General features: G+C 53.4%; 1 protein-coding gene across 9 annotated transcripts in view; it reads left to right on the plus strand.

Moving 5' to 3' along the window:
- Window positions 1-21837, plus strand: part of DLG3 (discs large MAGUK scaffold protein 3) — a 192194-nt gene that overhangs the window by 124771 nt on the left and 45586 nt on the right. For 7 of the 9 annotated variants that reach the window (XM_030574753.1, XM_030574754.1, XM_030574755.1 and 4 more), the window contains 2 exons: window positions 6750-6906; window positions 12128-12230. In XM_030574753.1, coding sequence (XP_030430613.1) covers window positions 6750-6906; window positions 12128-12230 — 260 coding nt within the window. Of the gene's footprint in view, window positions 1-6749; window positions 6907-12127; window positions 12231-14905; window positions 14979-21837 lie in introns of those variants that run through there. The other 2 variants (XM_030574761.1, XM_030574762.1) reach the window with 2 other exon arrangements.

Raw genomic sequence — 21837 nt, forward strand, 5'->3', positions numbered from 1 at the left:
CCAGGTGTCCCAGAGGGAGTGAACCTAACAGGCAATGATCAAGTGATCTCTCTCCTGCCATCCATCTCCATCCTCTGATGAACAGAGGCTAGGGACACCATTCTTCACCCTTCCTGGCTAATAGCCATTTATGGACTTTCCATAGGCCTAAGCTGAGATCACTCTGTGCCTGTGCCTTTGCAGGGACGAAGCATTTACATTAGGCAGCTGCCATCCATTACTCCAGGCAGACACTTCAGATGTGGCTTCCAAAGCCAAGAGGGAAAGGGAGCAACTGAGAGGAAATGCACCCAGACCCGCATCCACAGAGTGGTTCAAATACAGCTAGGGAAGCAGGGTTAAAGGTGCTGCCCTGCTCTGGCCAGGCAGTGGGGATGGGGCCACACCATGTCAGAACACTGCTAGCCTCATCTAGTTGAGTCCTGTCTAGTCTGAGGTGTGGCTAAACACTGGCTGCCCAGACCACGTTAGAAACCTCTTTGGGTGAACCTGTGCTAAACCAGATTAAAACCTGGTTCCTTTCCTTGAGTCCTAGCCTAATATAGACAGTCCAGAGAGAGACGCTGGACACAGAGCACACGAGTCCAGCCATGCAGGACTAGCACAAGGCAGGGTATTCGGGGCAAGTCCTGACTGGAACAAAAGGGGCCATGATTTTGGTGCTGTCTCATTCCAGCCCCACGTGGGTGAGTCACTCCGTGCAGAAGAGGCCATGGTGTGCCAAGAGCTGAGACGCTAATAACCAAGTGTTATTCCCAGAAGTTGTGCAGTAGCAAGAGACACTCCACGGTTTGCAGCCTCCCCAGTTCCCTGAGCCCAGGATAGAGTGGGCCCGGACTTGGAATTTCACATCATCGGCCAGCCATAGAATCACTATCCAACCAACTTGTGGCATGGCCTGGCATTTCAGCAGCTCTTCCTCAGGATTTCAGTGGCCTAGTATAGTGAAGACTTGGCCTCTGGCCAGGCCCCAGGATAGTTCCACCCCTTCTGGGGTATCAATGTCCCAAACAAATAATGTCCAACAAAATAAGAGTAATCAACAGAACATCTTCCGGTACATCTGGACTCCTCTTTTGTCTCCCTCTTCTTCCAGAGCAGCCGCTCCCAGGGCTTCTCCCTGGAGTCGCTCAGCAAACCCCCAGCGTCAGACAAAATACGTACTCAGCAACTTCTACCTGTGTCAGGCTGGAGCCTTTAGCCCATCTTAGGCTGTCCCCTGTTCCCCGCTCTTCTGCAGAACATCAGCCCACAGGGCGATGCCCTGGAGCTCTGCTCCTTTGTCAAGGTTCAGCACAGGTGCTATCTCCACCCCTCCAGCTTTGCCGTGGTTCCCTCTCTGCCTGACTCCTGCCAGAGCAGGGACTCCAGCCCACCTCTCCCCTGGGTCTCCTCCCCACTGCTCTGAACTCCTTCCTCTGGACTGTGCCCTAGTCTGACAGATCTCCAGCTGGAAGATGCTGGGCTAATAGAGGTCTCTATTAACCCCTTCTTACCACTGTGGGGTTTATACTCCCCCTCACACTGCCCCCTCCTCACAGCCTCCCCTCCGCAGTCATACCCTGCCTGCCTCTCTCTGAATGGGGCAGTCTGGGCCCGGACTAGCCTGTCCACCTCCTGGGGCAGGGACTGTTTCTGTCTGCCCCCCTCCGGTGGGAGGGTTACTCGTCTCCATAGCGACCCTGTCTGTTAGTCGGGGTGTGGAAGCACTGTGGGGGGAGAGGTGCTGTATAAATGGCCTCACCTCGGGAGAGGTCAGCCTCCCTTCAGGAGTATGATGCAGCCTGCAGGAAGGAGGAGAGAACATCTGAGCTCCTAACGCCCCGATTCAAAGCCAGTAACACAGGCTGTTTGTAGTGAGCACTGATGCTTTTGCCTGGTTTCCAGCCCTGCAGCCTCACCCAGTGGGGAAGTGTGGCAGGGGCCATTCCTGTCCCTCAGGAAGGCTAGGGAGGACACTGACTGAACTGAGTGGACAGCTGAGCAAATGCTGGCTGGGGCATGACCAGGAAAACAACGGTCCTACCCAGCATTCAGGGAGCTCTTGGTCTCAGGCTGCCGTGTGAGACACTGCCAGGGGCAAGGCCTCTGCATGGGCACTTCAGTCCCTTGTTACCAGACAAACCCAGTGTTCAGAGTGGAAGCTAGAGAGAGAAAAATCAGCCAAAGCCTCAGGACCTGGGTGTCTGGGAGCTTAATTCTGTGCCTGCAGGATTTATTCAGGGCAGGCTCTTGTTCATGATAACCTACTTACCACTGGCATAGCACTTTCCATGTTCTGTGTCCAACTTTCCATCCCGACCATCAGCTGGCTCCACTGTCGCCCCCACTCCACTCGCCAGCCGCGCATCCGGCCGCTCCGCTGCCCTGTACCGACAAGGTCCCCCACATTCCACTCTTGGAATTTCCAGTCGCACGGGCAGCACAAAGTTAGCCTGGCCAGAGCAGCACCCCCATCTTCTTCCAGAGCTCCACCATCTGTCCCCATCTCACCAGATTAGGCTGGGAGAGCAGTACTGAGAAGGATTGTTTAGGGTGGGGATTGGGGAGAGAGGCGTGTTGGCATGGCAGTTTAGACTAAGAGGGTTTTGGGGTCACCACATGAGGGTAACGTTCTCTTTTGTCAGACGTCCAGAGACATGGTAGGGTCTGAATACGATCACTTTAATCTGATGGGTTCTTCTAATGCAGGGTTCTTGCATTGGTGATGGGGTGTGAGGCTTCTCTGCACACTGAGCCTCTTGTGCACACAGCTCTGTGCTAGGGCAGCAAATAGAATTGTGTTGTCTGGTCTCCTGATCTGCCTGGACAGGCAGCAGCCAGTCCTCCCATCAGTGTCAGAGCTCTGTTAGTTGCCCCGTCAGCTGACTGTGTGAGCACTGCTCTAGGTGAAAAGTCAGAGGCTGTTGGTACAGCTGATGGTTGACATGAAACCGGTGGTTTTGCCTGTGTCAGTGAGCAGTGTGCTGCCCCTTGCACTCTGTTACTGCATGCTGATTTGGCCCCAGCTGCATAGGGTTTGATTGGCATTTTGATGCCATTGCACTTCTGTATTCTAGGGGAAGGTGCTACTGCAGGCCTAGTGTCAGTGCTGGTGGGAGAGGTTACCACAGGCCAGGATCTGTTATTGGAGAATATTCCAAGTATACAAAGTAAACTTGCCAGCTTATCCTTTGTTCCGCACCTCGGCTTGGATGATACTGGCTTTGCCTGCGAGGGCAAGAATGGGTTAAGTCCATAAGGTCTAAGGAGAGTGAAGTAAGTGCTGAAGTCTGTGTCCTCTCAATAGCTGAGTGCGGCTGAAGAAGACGCGTGTCCTGCAGCAGCCCCAGGAGAGAGAAGGCAGAGATAAACAGAGCAGGGGGTTGAGAGCTGAGAGCATTCAGAACATTCCTGTTCCTCGCACGCTCACTCGAGGAGCAAGAACCAGGCAGGGAAACCGCAGGCAGAGCACACCAATGTTCACTGTTAACGTCTCGTCATCCATGTCCTATGGGGGACCCCCATCTCTCTCTCCCTCCCGGCAGCAGCCAGGCCACAGGAAGAAATGGGACCAAAGGTACTGTTCTGTAATACCACTTAGTCTGAACTGATGCAGGGAAGGGGAGAGGGACCATTGCCCAGGCAGCGAGGAGCATCTGGGAGAGGTTTCTGGGCACAGGGTGCAGTGCCTGGCTGGGGTGATACCGGAACTGACCGAAAAGTCCTGGCTGTTCCATGCCTGGCATTTCTGCTTGTGCCAAGCCTTGGTATAACCTAGGAGTTAACGATGCTTGTCCTGGAAGGCAGACAGGCGTGCGTGCAGCCCTGGTTAACATCAGCTGGATGTAACGCAGACACAGAACTGGAGTTAGGGGTTTGTATTGGGGGAACGGGAGCCCTCAGTGTCTGTGGTTTTGAGCAGTGGTGGGCGGAGGTTTGTACTGAAGTTTACTCCACTGAAACAACCCCTCCCTGCAGTGGGGCAGGGGAGTCGGTCTGTCAGCAAGACTGCAGGGCACTGGGACTTACAGACTCTAGATTCTGTAAGCAGAAGACTAAACACTCCAGGTTGGACACAGTGGTTTAGATGCCGCAGCCAAACAAACCGCTGTCCCCGCTGTCTGAGAGTTCCTAGGGTCACAGAGAACAAGGCCAGCTGAGAGCCCATGGGTGCCAGCCTGACCCCCTTCCCTGCAGAAATGCCACAGTGGTTTAAGGGCTGCTGCCCATGAGCCACAGAGATGGCAGCTTTTGGGGCAGGAGGGGACAGCCTATGAAGTGAGGTCCAGAGGTCCCATCCAGTCCATCTCCTAGGGGCCAGGGCAGGGTTGTTCTCTATTGAACATTTACTAGCATAGTGTCATGAGCAGTGGGACCCCCACCCCTTCCCCTGGAGACAATTCCATAGCTGGCTCTCGTTCCTCGTCAGGGCTTGGCTTGAGACTCTGCCTTCCTTTTTCCTTAATTCTATCACATTCCTCCTAGTGCCTCCTCCCTCCCCCCCGTCCCTGTCCTGCTCACACCATGGGGCTATGCGGGCCTGGGCGAGAGGCTCCAGCCCAGGCCTAAGCCCTCCTTATACATCCTATTCTTCCTTCTTTCCTTCCTTCTCTTGCTCTCCCTCTCTTCCCGTAACTGTCTCCAAGTGACCCTGGCTCTGGGCTCCCTGCCGGTGTCCCTCGCCGTAAATCCTGCTGCCAGGATGAGTATGTCAGTGAAGGGGGAGAAATCTCCCTCATAGCTCATGATAGTGGAGCCTATGTCTGTCCCGTGGGACTCATGGAAAAGGCTCCCCTGCAGCCTGGCAGCGTATTGCCCAGGCTGTAGCTTTTCTGGAGCTCCATTGTAGTACCCAGAGTCGAAGTCCTTCCCTGTCCCAGCTCCTTTCCTCTGTGCGCAGAGGGGCCTGTTCAGTCCCCTGACAGAATCTGAACCTTTCCTGCACAACCGAACTTGACGTAGGCCATGAACAGGGTTCCACTCTCCATGTCTGGCCTGGGCTGCTCTTTGCATGGCCTCAGGGTGGTTACATTCCATATGTTTTACTTCTCTGAGTAGTGTCCTGCAAAGGGATTACTGCCACTTTAACATGTTCCTCCACAGCAGATGCTCTGGCTTCATTCTTAGCACATGTCCTGGGTATTTCCATCATCTTCCTGGATAATTTTAGAGATAAAGTGTTGTTAAACTCTCTGATGAATCTCAGCGTTATGGTATAAATTTGGTCCACTGAATGCTTAGTATTTTCCTGAGGCATTTGCTTCTAAGGCACTTAAATGTCTGTCTCTCTGTACCTTTGGTGGATTTCCAGCTTTCACATCCGTATGTTAAGATAAAAATAACATTTGGGCTCAAGATTTGTAATTTGTATAATTAGATTTTCAATGACCAAATCTTGTGTTGGCTAGTAAATCAGCATTTCTCAAACTGGGGGTCTTGACCCAAAAGGGGGTCACAAGCCTTTGTAAAGGGGTCATGGTATTGCCACCCTTACTTCTGTGCTGCCTTCAGAGCTGGGCGGCCAGAGAGTGGTGGCTATTGGCCGGGCGATCAGCTCCGAAGGCAGCGCTGTCACCAGCAGCAGCACAGAAGTAATGGTGGCATGGTATGGAGGGAGGGGGTCATCAGAGCCTGAAATATTTTCAAAGGGGGTCCCAGCAAAAAGAGTTTGAGAATCTTTGTGGTAACTGCAGCTGCTGCCTTGCCAATTTGTGACATTACTGCTTTCTGGACATTCCCATTAGCTTGCATGTTACTGCCAAGGTACATGAATTGACTCGCTTCTTTCTTCCTTTGCCTTCCAAAGAAATGCTTGAGTTGGTAACTGCTGGGGTTCTTGTTTGATTTGTTTTTTCATAATTAACTATTAATCCCATCTGTTTTGTGATGCTGGACAGTCTGGGTGAACTATCACTTAGAAGGACTATGTCATCCAACTAGGGTACTGTTGCTGAGCCATGCGTTGCCTGTGTTGGATTTGTCTATAAGGTAGTCAATGGCAAAGCCAAACAGGAGACATGACAGAACACATCCACGCTTGACACCAGTGTCTGTGTTAAACCATTCACTCACATCTGCATTTATTTCACCTGGGCGACCTGCACTTTGCTATAAAGTCTTGATAAAGTTAATTATTTGTGTTAGCCTTCAGTAGCACTTGAAGATGTTTCAGAGTGAATCGCGACAGAAATGATTTTGTAAAGTCCATTCTGTTGACAAGGAGTGGGTTTGGCCAGTCAAGTGCTCTTTGGCTATTCTCAGGGTGAAAGTCTGGCTGGCATAAACTGCCTCCCAGCTCACTGCCAGGCAGCCATAGCCTGGTGGCGTATTGCCCAGGCTGCAGCTTTTCTGGAGCCCCATTATAGTCCCAAGAGTCAGTCCTTCCCTTCCCCAGCTCCTTTCCTCTGGGTACAGAGGCCTGTTCAGCCAGCTGCTGAGCTCCAAACGCCTCCAGCCCTTGGCCCAGATCCTGTGACTGACAGGAGCCCTTGGCTCCAGCCTGTTGGATGGTGCAACTCCCAGCACCTGCTCTGTGATTTGCCAGCCTCCTCATTGCTGGCTGATGAGTCGCAAGAGGCTGAGCTTGGGTGCAGGGGAGACTTCAGCCCTGCCAGATTCCAGGTGTGTCAGGAAGCTCTCGTCCTGCTGTGCTCAGTGGCTTGCCTTCTTTCTGCACAGCTGGAAGCACCAGATCCCAGGGCACTGCAGTTGACTTTGTTGGCAGTTGTGCCCTCCTTTCTCTAAATGTCTGATGTCTGTTCACATAGAGAGCCCCGAAAAATCATCCTGCACAAAGGCTCCACCGGACTGGGCTTCAACATCGTCGGGGGAGAGGATGGAGAGGGGATCTTTGTCTCTTTCATCTTGGCTGGCGGCCCCGCCGACCTCAGTGGGGAGCTGCGGAGAGGAGACCGCATCTTGTCGGTGAGTCCTGTCACTGCTGCCAAGAGAGGCCGAGAGCTGCTCTTGCTGTTATAGCTGCATTATGTCTAGCAGTCTGCCTGTCTCCCCTACCTTGGGCATTTACAGAGTGCCTGTCCTCTGGCCTCTAGCAGCTCATTTGAGCTCCTTGTGTTTTGCATCCCTAGTTATAATTCTCAGCAGTGCAGACACAAATCCACCTGACCCTTTCCACAGCAAAATGAGGCTGCCCGGGCAAAGCTGGGAGAGCAAGGCCTGAACACCAGGCCCCCCGATTAGAGTCTCAGCGACTGAGTCATAAGAACATAAGAACAGCCGTACTGGGTCAGACCAAAGGTCCATCTAGCCCAGTATCTGTCTACCGACAGTGGCCAATGCCAGGTGCCCCAGAGGGAGTGAAGCTAACAAGCAATGATCAAGTGATCTCTCTCCTGCCATCCATCTCCATCCTCTGATGAACAAAGGCTAGGGACACCATTCCTTACCCATCCTGACTAATAGACATTAATGGACTTAGCCACCATGAATTTATCCAGTTCCCTTTTAAACATTATTATATTCTCAGCCTTCACAACCTCCTCAGGTAAGGAGTTCCACAAGTTGACTGTGCGCTGTGTGAAGAAGAACTTCCTTTTATTTGTTTTAAACCTGCTGCCCACTAATTTCATTTGGTGACCCCTAGTTCTTGTATTATGGGAATAAGTAAATAACTTTTCCTTATCCACTTTCTCCACATCACTCATGATTTTACATACCTCTATCATATCCCCCCTTAGTCTCCTCTTTTCCAAGCTGAAAAGTCCTGGCCTCTTTAATCTTTCCTCATATGGGACCCTCTCCAAACCCCTAATCATTTTAGTTGCCCTTTTCTGAACCTTTTCTAGTGCTAGAAGATCTTTTTTGAGGTGAGGAGACCACATCTGTACACAGTATTCGAGATGTGGGCGTATCATGGATTTATATAAGGGCAATAAGATATTCTCTCTTATTCTCTATCCTCTTTTTAATGATTCCTAACATCCTGTTCGCTTTTTTGACCACCTCTGCGCATTGCATGGACATCTTCAGAGAACTATCCACGATGACGCCAAGATCTTTTTCCTGACTTGTTGTAGCTAAATTAGTCCCCATCACATTGGATGTATAGTTGGGGTTATTTTTTCCAGTGTGCATTACTTTACATTTATCCACATTAAATTTCATTTGCCATTTTGTTGCCCAATCACATAGTTTTGTGAGATCTTTTTGAAGTTCTTCACAATCTGCTTTGATCTTAACTATCTTGAGTAGTTTAGTATCATCTGCAAACTTTGCCAGCTCACTATTTACCCCTTTCTCCAGATCATTTATGAATAAGTTGAATAGATTGGTCCTAGGACTGACCCCTGGGGAACACCACTAGTTACCCCTCTCCATTCTGAGAATTTACCATTAATTCATCATCTGCAAACTTTGCCAGCTCACTATTTACCCCTTTCTCCAGATCATTTATGAATAAGTTGAATAGATTGGTCCTAGGACTGACCCCTGGGGAACACCACTAGTTACCCCTCTCCATTCTGAGAATTTACCATTAATTCCTACCCTTTGTTCCCTGTCTTTTAACCAGTTCTCAATCCATGAAAGGACCTTCCCTTTTATCCCATGACAGCTTAATTTACATAAGAGCCTTTGGTGAGGGACCTTGTCAAAGGCTTTCTGGAAATCTAAGTACACTACGTCCACTAGCCCCCCCTTGTCCACATGTTTGTTGACCCCTTCAAAGAACTCTAATAGATTAGTAAGACAATATTTCCCTTTACAGAAACTATGTTGACTATTGCTCAACAGTTTGTTTTTCTATATGTCTGACAATTTTATTCTTAACTATTGTTTCGACTAATTTGCCCGGTACCGACGTTAGACTTACCGGTCTGTAATTGCCGGGATCACCTCTAGAGCCCTTTTTAAATATTGGTGTTACATTAGCTAACTTCCAGTCATTGGGTACCGAAGATGATTTAAAGGACAGGTTACAAACCTTAGTTAATAGTTCCACAACTTCACATTTGAGTTCTTTTAGAACTCTTGGGTGAATGCCCTCCGGTCCCGGTGATTTGTTAATGTGGAGTTTATCAATTAATTCCAAAACCTCCTCTAGTGACACGTCAGTCTGTGACAGTTCCTCAGATTTGTCACATACAAAAGCTGGCTCAGGTTTGGGAATCTCCCTAACATCCTCAGCCATGAAGACTGAAGCAAAGAATCTATTTAGTTTCTCCGCAATGACTTTATCATCTTTAAGCGCTCCTTTTGTATTTTGATTGTCAAGGGGCCCCACTGGTTGTTTAGCAGGCTTCCTGCTTCTGATGTACTTAAAAAACATTTTGTTATTACCTTTGGAGTTTTTGGCTAGCCGTTCTTCAAACTCCTCTTTGGCTTTTCTTATTACATTCTTGCACTTAAGCTGGCAGTGTTTGTGCTCCTTTCTATTTGCTCTTTCTATGAGTCCAGACAGTAATATACGCAGTCCTGCTGCAGTTCAGTCTCAGACACGTGTTTTCATTCCCCAGCTCTCAGTGTGCACGGGGAGCTTTGCAATATGAAAACTGAGCAGTTTGGCCAACAAAACCCAGATTCCCTCCCTCAAAGAGTGAGGAGCCCCAAGGTGCAGATGGGGGCAGTGGCACTGTGTACTCAGGGTAGGTAGCTGTGTGTGGATGCTGCCTAAAAACCATCCTTTCAGCCACACACCAGAGGGATTCTTTAGGGGGGTTCTGAGCTTGGCCTAGCCTGGTCGGGTCCATTCCATCTCTGTTTGGTCCCTGCCACTGGGATGAGTGTATTGATTCCATGCAGATGAGCCCAGAGCAGATCTTGGGGGGGGGCAGATTTTCCTCCATTCCCTGGCATTTAAAGAGCCCCACCAATTTATGCCCTTATCTCACAGGGACCGACCACAGATATGACTCCAAAACTGAGCAGCAGCGAACGCTGTAGAGCAAGGTTTGAATTCCCCATCTCAGCCTGACCCTGTTGTTCCTAGCACCACTGTCCAAGCTTTGCCAGGCCAGGGAGGGAGAGGCTGAGGCTAGGAATTACAGCTGAGCCCTGAGGCAGAAATGCAGATTGCCACAATGCTTGGGAGGGGAATGATTCTCTCCGGGTGTGTCTGCACAGCAAGGGAAGATGTGATCATAGAGCAGGGAGGCATACCCACGCGTGCTAGTGCAGGCAACAAGAGTAGTGCAGGTGCAGTGACATGGGCCAGCAACCAGAGCCCAGGCCCCAGGGACCTAGGTGTTTACTCAGCTCACCCATGGGACCACGGCTACGCTTCTAGAGACCTTGGTTCGGACACACGGGGGGTCTCAAGGGAGTTTGGAATGAAATCTCCAAGATGCCTTTGTTCACATCATAAAACAACAGTACTTGGCGTAACTGGCCTGGGCTGAAATCGCGACTGCGGAGGCGTGGCTGGAAGTCCAGGATGGGACTAGCCAGAGGTGCCTTGGCAAACCAGTGAGTAGGAAGCTTGCACAGCCCTTGCCTCCACTACCCCTAGCTCTAAGGAGTTTTCTAGTGCTGCTGGAGTTCTGCGTTGCTAGGGAAGACATTAGTCCCCTGGAACCCAGGCATGCCAGATTCCGAGGCATTTACTCTAATGGGGTTCAGTTGGGAGTTGGACTTCGAGCTGAAAAGATCCCCAGATGCAGCTGAGAGTTTGGCCCTGAGCGAGCTAGTAGGAGTGTACTGTCTGGGGAGGAATGCCCTGGTGTCTCCTCCTGGGCAGTGCATGGGGTGGGGCAGGGACTATCAATCATCTGGGTGAAGAAGGACTCTAGTTTGATCTGAGAGACTCTGTGATTTTATCTAGAGCCGTTTTGGAGAGGGGTCAGTGTGTGTGTGTGTGTTATTTGTAATGGTTTCCTGTTTGGCCGCTGAAATGGGCGTGTATCGTTCCTATCGGCTGTTGCTTTTACTCAGCCTGTAGTTTGGATTGCTAGTCCTTGTCTACACAGGACAGTGTTTCCAGTATGAGCTAAGGTGTGAATTCAAACTGGTCTAGTTATACTGGTATACTCCACCTTCCCCATGTGGACACACTATACAGATATAAGAGTAACTTTTTACGTGTATCAGAGGGGTAGCCGTGTTACTCTGGTTCTATAAAAGCGGCAAAGCGTTCTGTGGCACCTTATAGACTAACAGATGTATGAGCTTTCATGGATGAATGCCCGCTTAGTTGGATGCACGTCATGTAGCTTATGCTTGGGAAGGGGTTTAAGAAAGCCACTCTTATACTGGAATATGTGCCCACACAGAGGGATTGTATAACTAGATCAGTCTAACCAGTAAATCTTTTCTCTGTAGATAAGGCCTTAGTGATGGGAAAAACCCTTTTTCTCTAATGCATGTGAATTTGTTACTGGTAGGTTGCAGATATTGGCCTGACCTGCATGGGAGAAATTGTCCCTCCCCCTCAGCCAACTGAAATGCATTTTGCATCCACACAGAAATATTTCAGTCGGTTGCTGGGGTGTAGCAGTCACTGCAAGTTAACCCAGAATTTGCAGAGGTGACCACCAACCAAGTTTCAATCACTGCAGTTTCAATCAACCCAGAACATCTTGCTGGCACAGACAGAGGAATGTCAACGCTGACAACTGTCACCTTTACCTTCAGAGCTGTCAGCTCCCTCACAGGTTTCTTTCAGTTCACCAGCAGGCAGGCCAGGGGAAAATGGGTACATTCACAGGACAACTCCCTCCCTCCAAGCGTGAGGAGTCCTAAGGTGCAAACAGGGGCAGTAGCACTGGGTGGATATAGAACCCCGAATGGGGGAAGTGAGCACCTTCCCTGGGCTGTATAGGGGGTGACTGAAGCCATCTTCCCTCTGCACTATTCTCAACCAGCAATCTACTGCAACCTGTGGCGAGAGAGAGAGCTGTGCAGGTGTATTGCTGGCTAGGACTGGAGTCTGGGGTCAAGCTATAAATGGGGGGTTTCTAGTGGTATTGCAGAGGGGTCAGAGAAGGAACTTGGTCACTGATCAACAGTTGGATCGCTTGCTTAGCATCTCAGGGAGACGTTAGCTAAGGGGGTTATTTTTGGAAAGGGCTTCTGAGCAGACTTGAGGGAGAGAAGCGTGTCTCGGTTGGTGTGCTGAGGACAGTTCAAGGCACTGTGGCACTCAGCTGCCCTATCAATAACTAATTGGATTCCCTCATTTGTGTTTGGTCAGGTAAATGGTGTAAATCTCCGGAATGCAACTCATGAGCAGGCGGCAGCAGCTCTGAAACGGGCGGGGCAGACAGTGACCATCATCGCTCAGTACAGACCTGAAGGTAGGAAATTGCTGAGTGCTGACACCCGCTTAAGGCCTGGCTGAGGGCCCCCTTCCTTATATACTAGCCCCAGCCAATCAAATCAAGGGCCCCAGCTCCAAGGTGATCCATAGTCTGTGGCTATGTCACCCTGGCTATTAGATATGGGGCTGGAATGCTAAGTCTAAAGACTCTTCAGCTGAAATTGCTCCCCACTCAATGGATGCTGCCCAGTGTTGTCATTGGCCCACCTCTATCAGGAAACATATGTTCCTCCTTGCACTGATATTCCAGCGGCCCCTCCTTTTTGTCCATATATGGAATTGGAAGCACTGGCAGCTACGCCTAGTGGTGACTTTGGCAGACGTTCCTGGCTCTCAAGTAGTCTGTGAAGTTTACATTTCTCCATGTTCTAGAGGTCAGGCCTAGACTGTGTATAGAGACCAGGACACACTGTGTCCCTGACATGCTTGTTTTTCTTGCCATCACATCTGGCTGATGCTATGGTTCAGCTGAAGTCACAAGGTCCTTTGGGTTTGCAGTCCCCTATCATCCTCTAGTCAGAGGTGTAGAACCATCCTGAGTGCAACTGGAGAGTGTCCACCACTGATGGCTAAGAGTGGTGCTTTTATTGCACCCACCGCCCCTGCCCTTCTTGGTGTGCCATCCACTCCTAAGTTGTCACTTTGAGGTGTCAGATCCTGGTGCAGATCCCTCACATCAAGACCAGCCTCTCTTTCAAAACTGCCTATAAGCCCAACTCTGAATCAGTGTGGAAGGCCTAGAATGATGAGCCCGCCTACCTACACTGCCCGCAGGGATTCAGCAGTCAGCGGGTGCCAGCTTAGATTATACTGCAGATGTTGGGCTAGCCTCTACTTAAGGTATCCTTAGAGGACAATGACATGGCCGTGGTCCTAGGCCAGACAAGGACACTCACCTCATGTATCATTCCTGATTCCCTCAGCCTTAAGATTGGTAGCAGGTTCACAGACTATTTACAGTCTGCAGGGAACTTTCAAATTTGTGGGAACGTGGGAAAGTGACTCAACTGCTTTACCATCCCTTGTTATATCTGGCACAGTGGAGTCCTGGGGAAGTAGTCAGATGTTTTTGAGAGAGATTCAGGTGTTTAATAGAGCAAGTAGCAGTGTCTTCTCTCCAGGTCAGCATGGCTCACTGGCCTGAAATACTGGTGTTTAATAACTTGTTACAACTGGGAGCCCTTATCCTGCTCAGGGTAATCCAGAGTCCCTGCAAAGTAGCAGGACATCATGTGTTTGGAAAATCTATTGGAGCAGCTCCTGCCAGGTGAAGCAAGGGGCCATGGAGTAGATTAGGGGTGAAATTGGAGCCAGAGGAGAAATTCTGAATAACTCTCATTTACAGCCAATCTAAAATCCTAGAGTCCCAGCAGGCCATACTGAGTATGTCTACGTTGTAGCTGGGAATGACCCATCCAGCCTAGTTAGACAGACTCAAGGTATTGGGGCTGAAGCTAGTGTGCTAAAAATGGCAGCATGGACATTGCACTTTGGGCTCCCAAGATCATCTGACTGCTTAGGCCTGAGAGCCAAGCTGCAGGCCAGGCAGCACTGTCCACACTGCCCTTTTTAGCACGTGGTCTAGCTAAAGCTTCACTCGTTGGAGTTTGTCTCATTCCCAGCTGTAAACGCTTCTTCCAGGGGCAGCAGCCTGTTCTGCGTGAAAGGAAAACAGACATTTCTCATGTAATAACTTAGTTTTGCTCCAAGTCACTAGACAATTCTACACTCTGAAAGCTACAATTAACTAACAGCTCAAGTGACTTTCACTAGCTGTGCCCACTGGCAGTGCCCTGCAGACGGGGCAGCTCGGCTGCTCACTCCGCTGTGTAGGTCTAGTCCCAGGACGGCCCCGTTCCCCAATCACAACAACACAGCCCCGAGTCCTTCAGCCTCTGCTGAAGCTGAGTTACAGGCGGGAGGAATGGGGCCGGTACCAGGCGGCTCCTTAACAGGAAACGGTGCGTCCGGCAGAAGGGCCAGGCCAGCGTCTGCAATCAGCGGAGAGTCCCTCTGCTCCGGGGGAAGACCGGCCAGGCCCGCGTGCTGGAGCCGAACTCTGCGGCTTCCTGCGCCGGTGGCGTTACTGGAGCCGCCCGCCCGCCCGCCAGGCCGAGGGGAAGCGTCACTGCCTGAGCTGCCGGCTGAGCCGCGCGGTCCCCTGGCCGGGGGGCGGCGCTGCTCGGCCCCGCGGGAGAGCGGCCGCTCGCTGGGATCTGGGCCCCGCCCCGGGCCCGGCCGCGCCGCTGTCACACCTGGCGGGGCGGGGCGGGGCGGGGCCTCAGGAGCAGCGCGGCCTCTCGCACCGATTTAGTCCCGGTGGCGCCAGTCCGCGTGTGAACGCCCGGCTGGAGCCCGCCCGTGCGGGACCCGCCTCCCGGCTTCCCCGCCCGAGCCGAGCCCGCGGGGCGGCGCTGGATCCGCCTCCCCAACCGCCGCCGGCTCGGGGCGGGGGGCGGCGCCAGGCCGGCGAGACGCCTCGCGCCGCCTGCGGAATGGGCGGGGCGTCGTATGTAAAAGACAATGTCGGTGATAGGCCGAGCCCGTGGGGCGGGGCTTGGTAGGGGCGGGGCCGAGGCAGCGAGCGGATGCTGATTGGAGCGAGTCTGGTCTGGGGGCGGAGCCGCCACCGCAGCCTCCCGCCCGCGCGGCTTTGTGTCCGGGCCTGGGACTCGGGAGCCGGGCTGCCATGGGGCTCGGGGCCGCCGGGGATCCCGTCTGCTAGGTGAGCTGAGCCGGGCCGGGCCGGGCCCCTCCCCTCCCCTCCCCCCGCGGGGCTCCCCCTGGGCCCCCGCTCGGCCCCCCTCACCCTGGGAGGCTCAGCCTGGGCCCCCCCCCCGCGGGGCTCCCCCTGGGCCCCGCCCCCCTTTCAGTCCCTCTCACCTTGGGAGGCTTCCCCTGGGCCCCTCCCCCGCAGGCCTCCCCCTGGGCCCGGGCCCCTCCCCCCGCTCAGCCCCCCCTCACCTTGGGAGGGTTGGCCTGGGCCCCTCCTGCCCTTCAGCCCTTCACCCTCTCAGGTCGCTTCACCGGGTTGGCCTGGGCCCCGCCCCTTCTTGTTTCCCCCCCACCCCACCCCACCCTGGGGGGTACAGCCTGTGGCCCCCTGTTGCGTTGAGCCCCCCTCCCCCTGCAGCCCATTCCAGGGGGCTGCACCTCAGAGCCCACCTGCCTGGCCTGTAACCACTCTCTCCTTCCACGGGCTGGGCTCTCTTGTCCCCCCAGCTGCCCAGCTGGCCTGGCATGGTTGGGCTGTGTCTGTAGGAATGAGCTGATTGCCAGTGAACTGACAGTCTCTAGCAGCTCTTTGCCTGCTGGTCTGGATGTCCCACAAGCATCACTTCCGGACACTGACTGGCCAGCACAGATGTGGGCCCTGGTGATTTCCTGGGTAACGAGACCATAGCATTTCACTCAATGGTTTCTGCGTCAAACCCACATCTGCTGGTTGAGTTGGACTGTATCTTTTAGAAAGACATCCAGGTTTGATTAAAAACTTGTATAGATGGGGAATACACACTGTCCCAAGGTAAATTGATCCAATAGTTAGTTTTTCTTGATGTGAAAAATTTACATTTTATTTGTTCTGATTTTTGTTTTAACTTCTTTCCGTCACTGGATCTCCTCCTGCCATTGTCTGATAGATTAGCTTAATCCACTGGATTAAGTTAAACTGGAATAAAGCACACTCAGGCCACGTCCAGACTAGGCATTAAAATCGATTTTAGATACGCAACTTCAGCTACGAGAATAACGTAGCTGAAGTCGAATTTCTAAAATCGAGGTACTCACCAGTCTGGACGGCGCTGCATCGATGTCCGCGGCTCTCCGTGTCGATTCCGGAACTCCGTTCGGGTTGATGGAGTTCCGGAATCGATGTAAGCGCGCTTGGGGATTGATACACCGCGTCCAGACTAGACGCGATATATCGATCCCCGAGCAATCGATTTTAACCCGCCGATGCCGCGGGTTAGTCTGGACGAGGGCTCAACTCCATATGTGGACACTTCTTCGGAATTCAGGAATAGCTATTGCACTTTAAACTCTCACCCTACCTTGATCTGAATGAACTTTCAAGTGTAGGCAAGTTCTAAAGTCCAGCATTTGATGATAGTTCCTTTTTGTAGCAGAGCATAGATGCTCTTAATAAAATGCAGTTTGTACCAGTGAAACAGTGTTTTTGCCAGTATAGCTTCTACTGGTTCCCTAAACAAAATAAGCTGCCAGTAGCAACATGTGTTGTTAGTATAACTGTGTCTGGAATGATTGTGCAGGTACATAAATGTCATTTAAAAAATCATGCCAATAAGTGACATTTGAAGGTGCGTTAGCTGGTTGTATTGTAGCCTGGGATGCGCTAGGCTTTAGCTCTTCCAGTTTATACAGTATCTTCACTGCCAAAAACAAGTGATTTCCCTGTAAAAAAAATAAAAATAGAAGTCATCTAACTTGCGATAGCTATCTTGCCGTCAAATCCTAGTGGAGACAAGGCACAAGTAGATTTCAGCATGTCCTGAAGTGAGCACTGTATCCCACTCTCTCTTGGGCATGTCTTGTAACCTGGCAGAAACCTTTGGGTATCCTGCAATAGTGTAATTTCTGAGCTCTTTGGGTTTAGACTACTGTCTTTCTCCTGCGTGTGGGGGTGATGGGTGCAGGGCGAGGGGATGGTTAAGTGACATGAGCTCTTCTGACCCCTGAAGACTGCTACTAGTGCCCCTTGCTGATGCTCAGCATGGCTTTGAAAGAGGGTGGGGACGTAAAAGACGGTTACTCACCTTTGTAACTGTTGTTCTTCGAGATGTGTTGCTCATATCCATTCCAGTTAGGTAGGTGTACGCGCCGCGCGTGCACATTCGTCGGAAAACTTTTACCCTAGCCACTCAGTGGGCCGGCAGGTCGCCCCCTAGAGTGGCGCCACCATGGCGCTCCATATATACTCCTGCCGGCCCACCCGCTCCTCAGTTCCTTCTTGCCGGCTACTCCGACAGTGGGGAAGGAGGGCGGGTGCGGAATGGATATGAGCAACACATCTCGAAGAACAACAGTTACAAAGGTGAGTAACCGTCTTTTCTTCTTCGAGTGATTGCTCATATCCATTCCAGTTAGGTGAATCCCAAGCCTTACAAAGGCGGTGGGGTCGGAGTGAAATATGGCAGAATAAAACTGCCGAGCCAGAGGCTACAGCCTCCCTTGACTGCTGAACCAGGGCATACTGCGAAGCAAAGGTAAGGACCGAGGACCAATGGAGCTTCGCGACAGGTCTCGTGGGTAGAAACACGAGCCAGCAAGGCGGCAGATGAAGCCTGAGCCCTGGTAGAATGCACGGTGATGTGGCTTGGTGAAATATGAGCCAAATCAGAACAAGTGGGGATGTCCGCCATCACCCAAGATGAGATCCTCTGAGAGGAAAACAAGCAAGCCCTCCCTTTGGCCCGCTACCGGGGCAGAGCTGGGGCACCTTAGGAAATGATTCAGTCAGCACAAGATAATGCGAGCACTCCACAGATGTCCAAGGAGTGCAAAGGTTATGCCCATTGCGTTGAGCTGTGGGTAACATGAAAGGCCAAAACACCTTAGGGAGGAAAGCCGGGTGCGGTCACAACTGCACCTTGTCTTTGTGGAACCTTCGTAAGAGCTCTGATCTCAGAGACCCGTCTGGCCAAGACTAGGTTGAGGCCCCAGGGCGGGGCTGGGCGGCGCACCCGAGGGTGCAAGCGCTCCAAGCCCTTGAGGGACCTCGAACCCATAGAGCGTGGGACACTGAACGTCCATCTTAGCCTGCTGGAAGGTAGGGACGGCTGCTGAGCGTATCCTCAGCGATGATACCGCCAGATCCTGCCGCTAAAGGCCAGAGGCAGGCCAGAAAGAGGGGATCGAGACCTCAGCAGGAGCAAGATCGAGCGTACTGCAGCTGTAAAGGAAACGCTTCCACCTGGCTCGGTACGTTGACCAGGTGGAAGGCTGCCTGTCACCCCAACTCAGGTACGCAGGAGCCACCGTGAGGCGAAGAGGCTGCAGGTCCGAGTGACGAAGCCTGTCATTGCCCTGAGTGATGAGGTCTGGGCTGACAGGCCGAGCAACGTGGTATGTCAGTGCTGCCTGGACCACTCTGGAGTGATCATGATGACGCACGCTCCGCCCCTGCGGAATTTGAGCAGGACGTAACGAACCAGTGGGAACAGCGGGAAGGCATAATGCAGTTGGCCGTTCCACGGTATCAGGAATGCGTCCAAGATCGATTCCGAGGAGAGACCTTGGAAGGAGCAGGACACCTGGCATTTCCTGCACTCGCGGTGAGCGAACAGGTCTGTGTGAGAAACCATTTCCACTTCCGGAAAGCGGGACGCCTCACATGGGGCAGAGTGATGACTCGTAAGACAGGAAAGACCTGCTGAGTCAAAGAGATAAGACGTTCCGAACGCCTGGGAGAAAGGACGTCGCCAGCTCCATCGAGCGGGCCATGCAAAAGACCCGGAAATGGATGGCCTCCTGACAAAAAAGGGGGGAGGACTATGTCCCCCCTGAATGCTTATGAAGCACCTGGCCATTGTGTTGGCTGTAAACACCGAGATACAACGGCCTCGCAGCTGCCGCTGGAACCCCTGGCACGCCAGGCGGACTACTCTGATTTTTGGGGCATTAATGAGGAATGCCAGCTCTCTAGAAGACCGAAGGCCTTAAGCTCGGAGGTGACCATGAGCACTCGAGCAGAGAGATGATGCGTCCGCCGTCAGGGGCAGTGAGGGCTGGGGCGGATGAAACCGCATCCTGTCCACACCAAGGAGGGGGTTAGCCACCACTCTAGGGAGCCTAAGGCGTTCGAGGGAACGGTGACTACCATGACCATTGGCTCCCTGTCCAAGCGGTACGCCGAGGTGGGCCAGACTTGGAGAGGACGGAGGCGGAGCTTGGCGTGTTTGGTTACAAACTTGCGGGCAACCATGGACCCAGGAGACTGAGACAAGAACGAGCTGAGGTCGTTGGGAAAGCCTTCAGACCTCAGATGATTGATGCCATCGCCTAAAACCGCAGTTGCGATAAGCAGGCTCCGGCTAGGCAGGAGACCAAGATAGCCCCTAGGAAGCCCAACCTCTGCGTGGGAACCAGAGTGGATTGCTCTATAGTAATCATCAGGCCTTGATCTGTGAATAAGACCGTGACGATGCCCACGGCTGAGTGGGTTGTGTGTCAGAGTCTCCTCGGATAAGCGAATCGTCCCAATACGGAAAAACGCATATCCGACATAGCTACGGTAGGCGGCGACTATGGCCGTAAACCGGGAGTATTCACCGCTGGCTATAAAGCGGAGGCATCTCCCATGCGGAGGGAAGATGGCATTGCAAAAGTACGCGTCCTTCCTATCCAGGGCGGCATAGTAGCCCCCCGGAGGCAAGGATGGAATAATGGTTCCCAGGGATACCATGCAGAACTTCAACCTTATCCCAAACCGGTTGAGTCCATGCAGGACCAGGAAGGTCTGACCTGTGGTCGAGTGGGGGACTAGGGCATAACGGGAGTAAAACCGCTAGCCCCTTTTGTCCGCTGAAGGGGGACAGGGCTGGAGCAATTTTAAGGTGGTACCTATGCTCCATCGTGCGCAGGACCCAGCGACCTAAAAGTAACTGGGGCCATGCCAGGAGAAAGCGGGATCAGGATCCCGTCCTGCGACTGGTACACCGCCCTCCGGTGAACCTTGGAAGGTCCGTCTTTGGTCCCAGTGGTAATTGCGAGGGACCTCGACTTTGGCTTTTTAGGGGGCCTGACGTTTGTCTGCGACCACCTTGGCCTTGCCGTTTTCCAGAGTTCTGCCTCTGGCTAGGCACAGAGTATGGCGGCTGGGGCCATAAAGGCCTGCGTTTGGTCGCAAGCGTACACACGCTGAGACGCATTAGGACCCTATTGTCCAGCAGGCTTCGCAGTCTGGGGCTGTCTCTGCCGCGAAGATGCCTTTACCAACAAAGGGTAAATCCTTTCCCCCGTCCTCCAAGACGGCAGCGAACTCTAGGTGGGAGGTTCGAGGGAGAAACTCCTCCACCCAGGTGCTATAAGTATCGCAGCTAAGCAAGGCTTGTTGCTTCGCACCCCAGAGGTGCAGGGCCCCTGCAGAATACACCTTGCATTCGCCAAGGCTCTTTCCGCTTCGGGGCTGGCGCCCGCTGGCCATGATATCAGGATCGTGGTCCTGAGCATAAAATCCGCGCATATGGGGTGACACGGATGCGTGTCCGGACGGCCATGGAGGTACTAAAAGAGGGCACGGGCCGAGTCCCTGACTCACTCGGACCTTGCCCAACTCGGCACCGGGGACCGGCATCGGGAGGCGTATCGGTACCTGGAACGAGATCCAGACCCGCAACCAGAACGGTGTCGGGAGGTCGACCGAGATCTCGAGGCTCGGAGAAGAGCTACAGGAGTCAAGGTACCTGCCCCGGTGCCAGATGTCGGAACGGTGCCGATAGCGGGTCGGCGAACGGGATACCGACCGGTGCAGTGAGTGTGACCCGTACCGAGGAAAACAGTACCGGGACTGCCAGTGGTGTCCGGTGTGCCGACAGGACTTGGCGCGTCTGCGGGACCGTGATCATAGACGGTGCCGCTCTGCTGTACTGACAGGGGACAGTCCCTTGAAGAGACTGTATTACCCGTACCGGCGGTGCCCGGGTCAGGCAGCACTGACTCCGTCATGGCACTGAGAGCCCTCGCCGTTGGTAACATCTCCGGCGCGCAGGGAACAGCAGGCTCAACCACAGTGCGTACTGGGGAGCTGTCAGGCACCGGATTCGACGGCCCTCGTGGGGCCGGGATCCATGGTACCGAGGTCATCAGAGCTTCGGTAGGTGCCGGTGCCGGGAGAACCGAGTTAGATAAGCCGTCTGGCTGGGGTGCCGTCAGCACTGAAGCAGCGGGAGTAATACGCTCAACCACGGCGCGTGCCGGGGAGCCGTCGGACACCGGATTCTACGGCCCTTGCGGGACCGGGATCGACGGTGCCGAAGCAGGTGTCGGTGCCGGGCGATCCAACGTAGACGAGCTCTGGCTGCGGTGCCGTTGGCACGGAAGCAGCCGGAGCAATACGCTCAACCACGGCGCGTGCCGGGGAGCCGTCAGGCACCGGATTCTACGGCCCGTGTGGGACCGGGATCGACGGTGCCGACGCCATCGGTGCCGCAGCAGGTGTCGGTGCCGGGCGATCCGACGTAGACGAGCTCTGGCTGCGGTGCCGTTGGCACGGAAGCAGCCGGAGCAATACGCTCAACCACGGCGCGTGCCGGGGAGCCGTCAGGCACCGGATACTATGGCCCTTGCGGGACCGGGATCGACGGTGCCGACGTCATCGGTGCCGCAGCAGGTGTTGGTGCCGGGCGATCCAACGTAGACGAGCTCTGGCTGCGGTGCCGTTGGCACGGAAGCAGCCGGAGCAATACGCTCAACCACGGCGCGTGCCGGGGAGCCGTCAGGCACCGGATTCTACGGCCCGTGTGGGACCGGGATCGACGGTGCCGACGCCATCGGTGCCGCAGCAGGTGTCGGTGCCGGGCGATCCGACGTAGACGAGCCCTCAGGCTGCGGTGCCGTTGGCACGG

This window comes from Gopherus evgoodei, chromosome 9 (genome assembly GCF_007399415.2).
Source record: "Gopherus evgoodei ecotype Sinaloan lineage chromosome 9, rGopEvg1_v1.p, whole genome shotgun sequence".
Taxonomy (NCBI): Eukaryota; Metazoa; Chordata; order Testudines; family Testudinidae; genus Gopherus; species Gopherus evgoodei.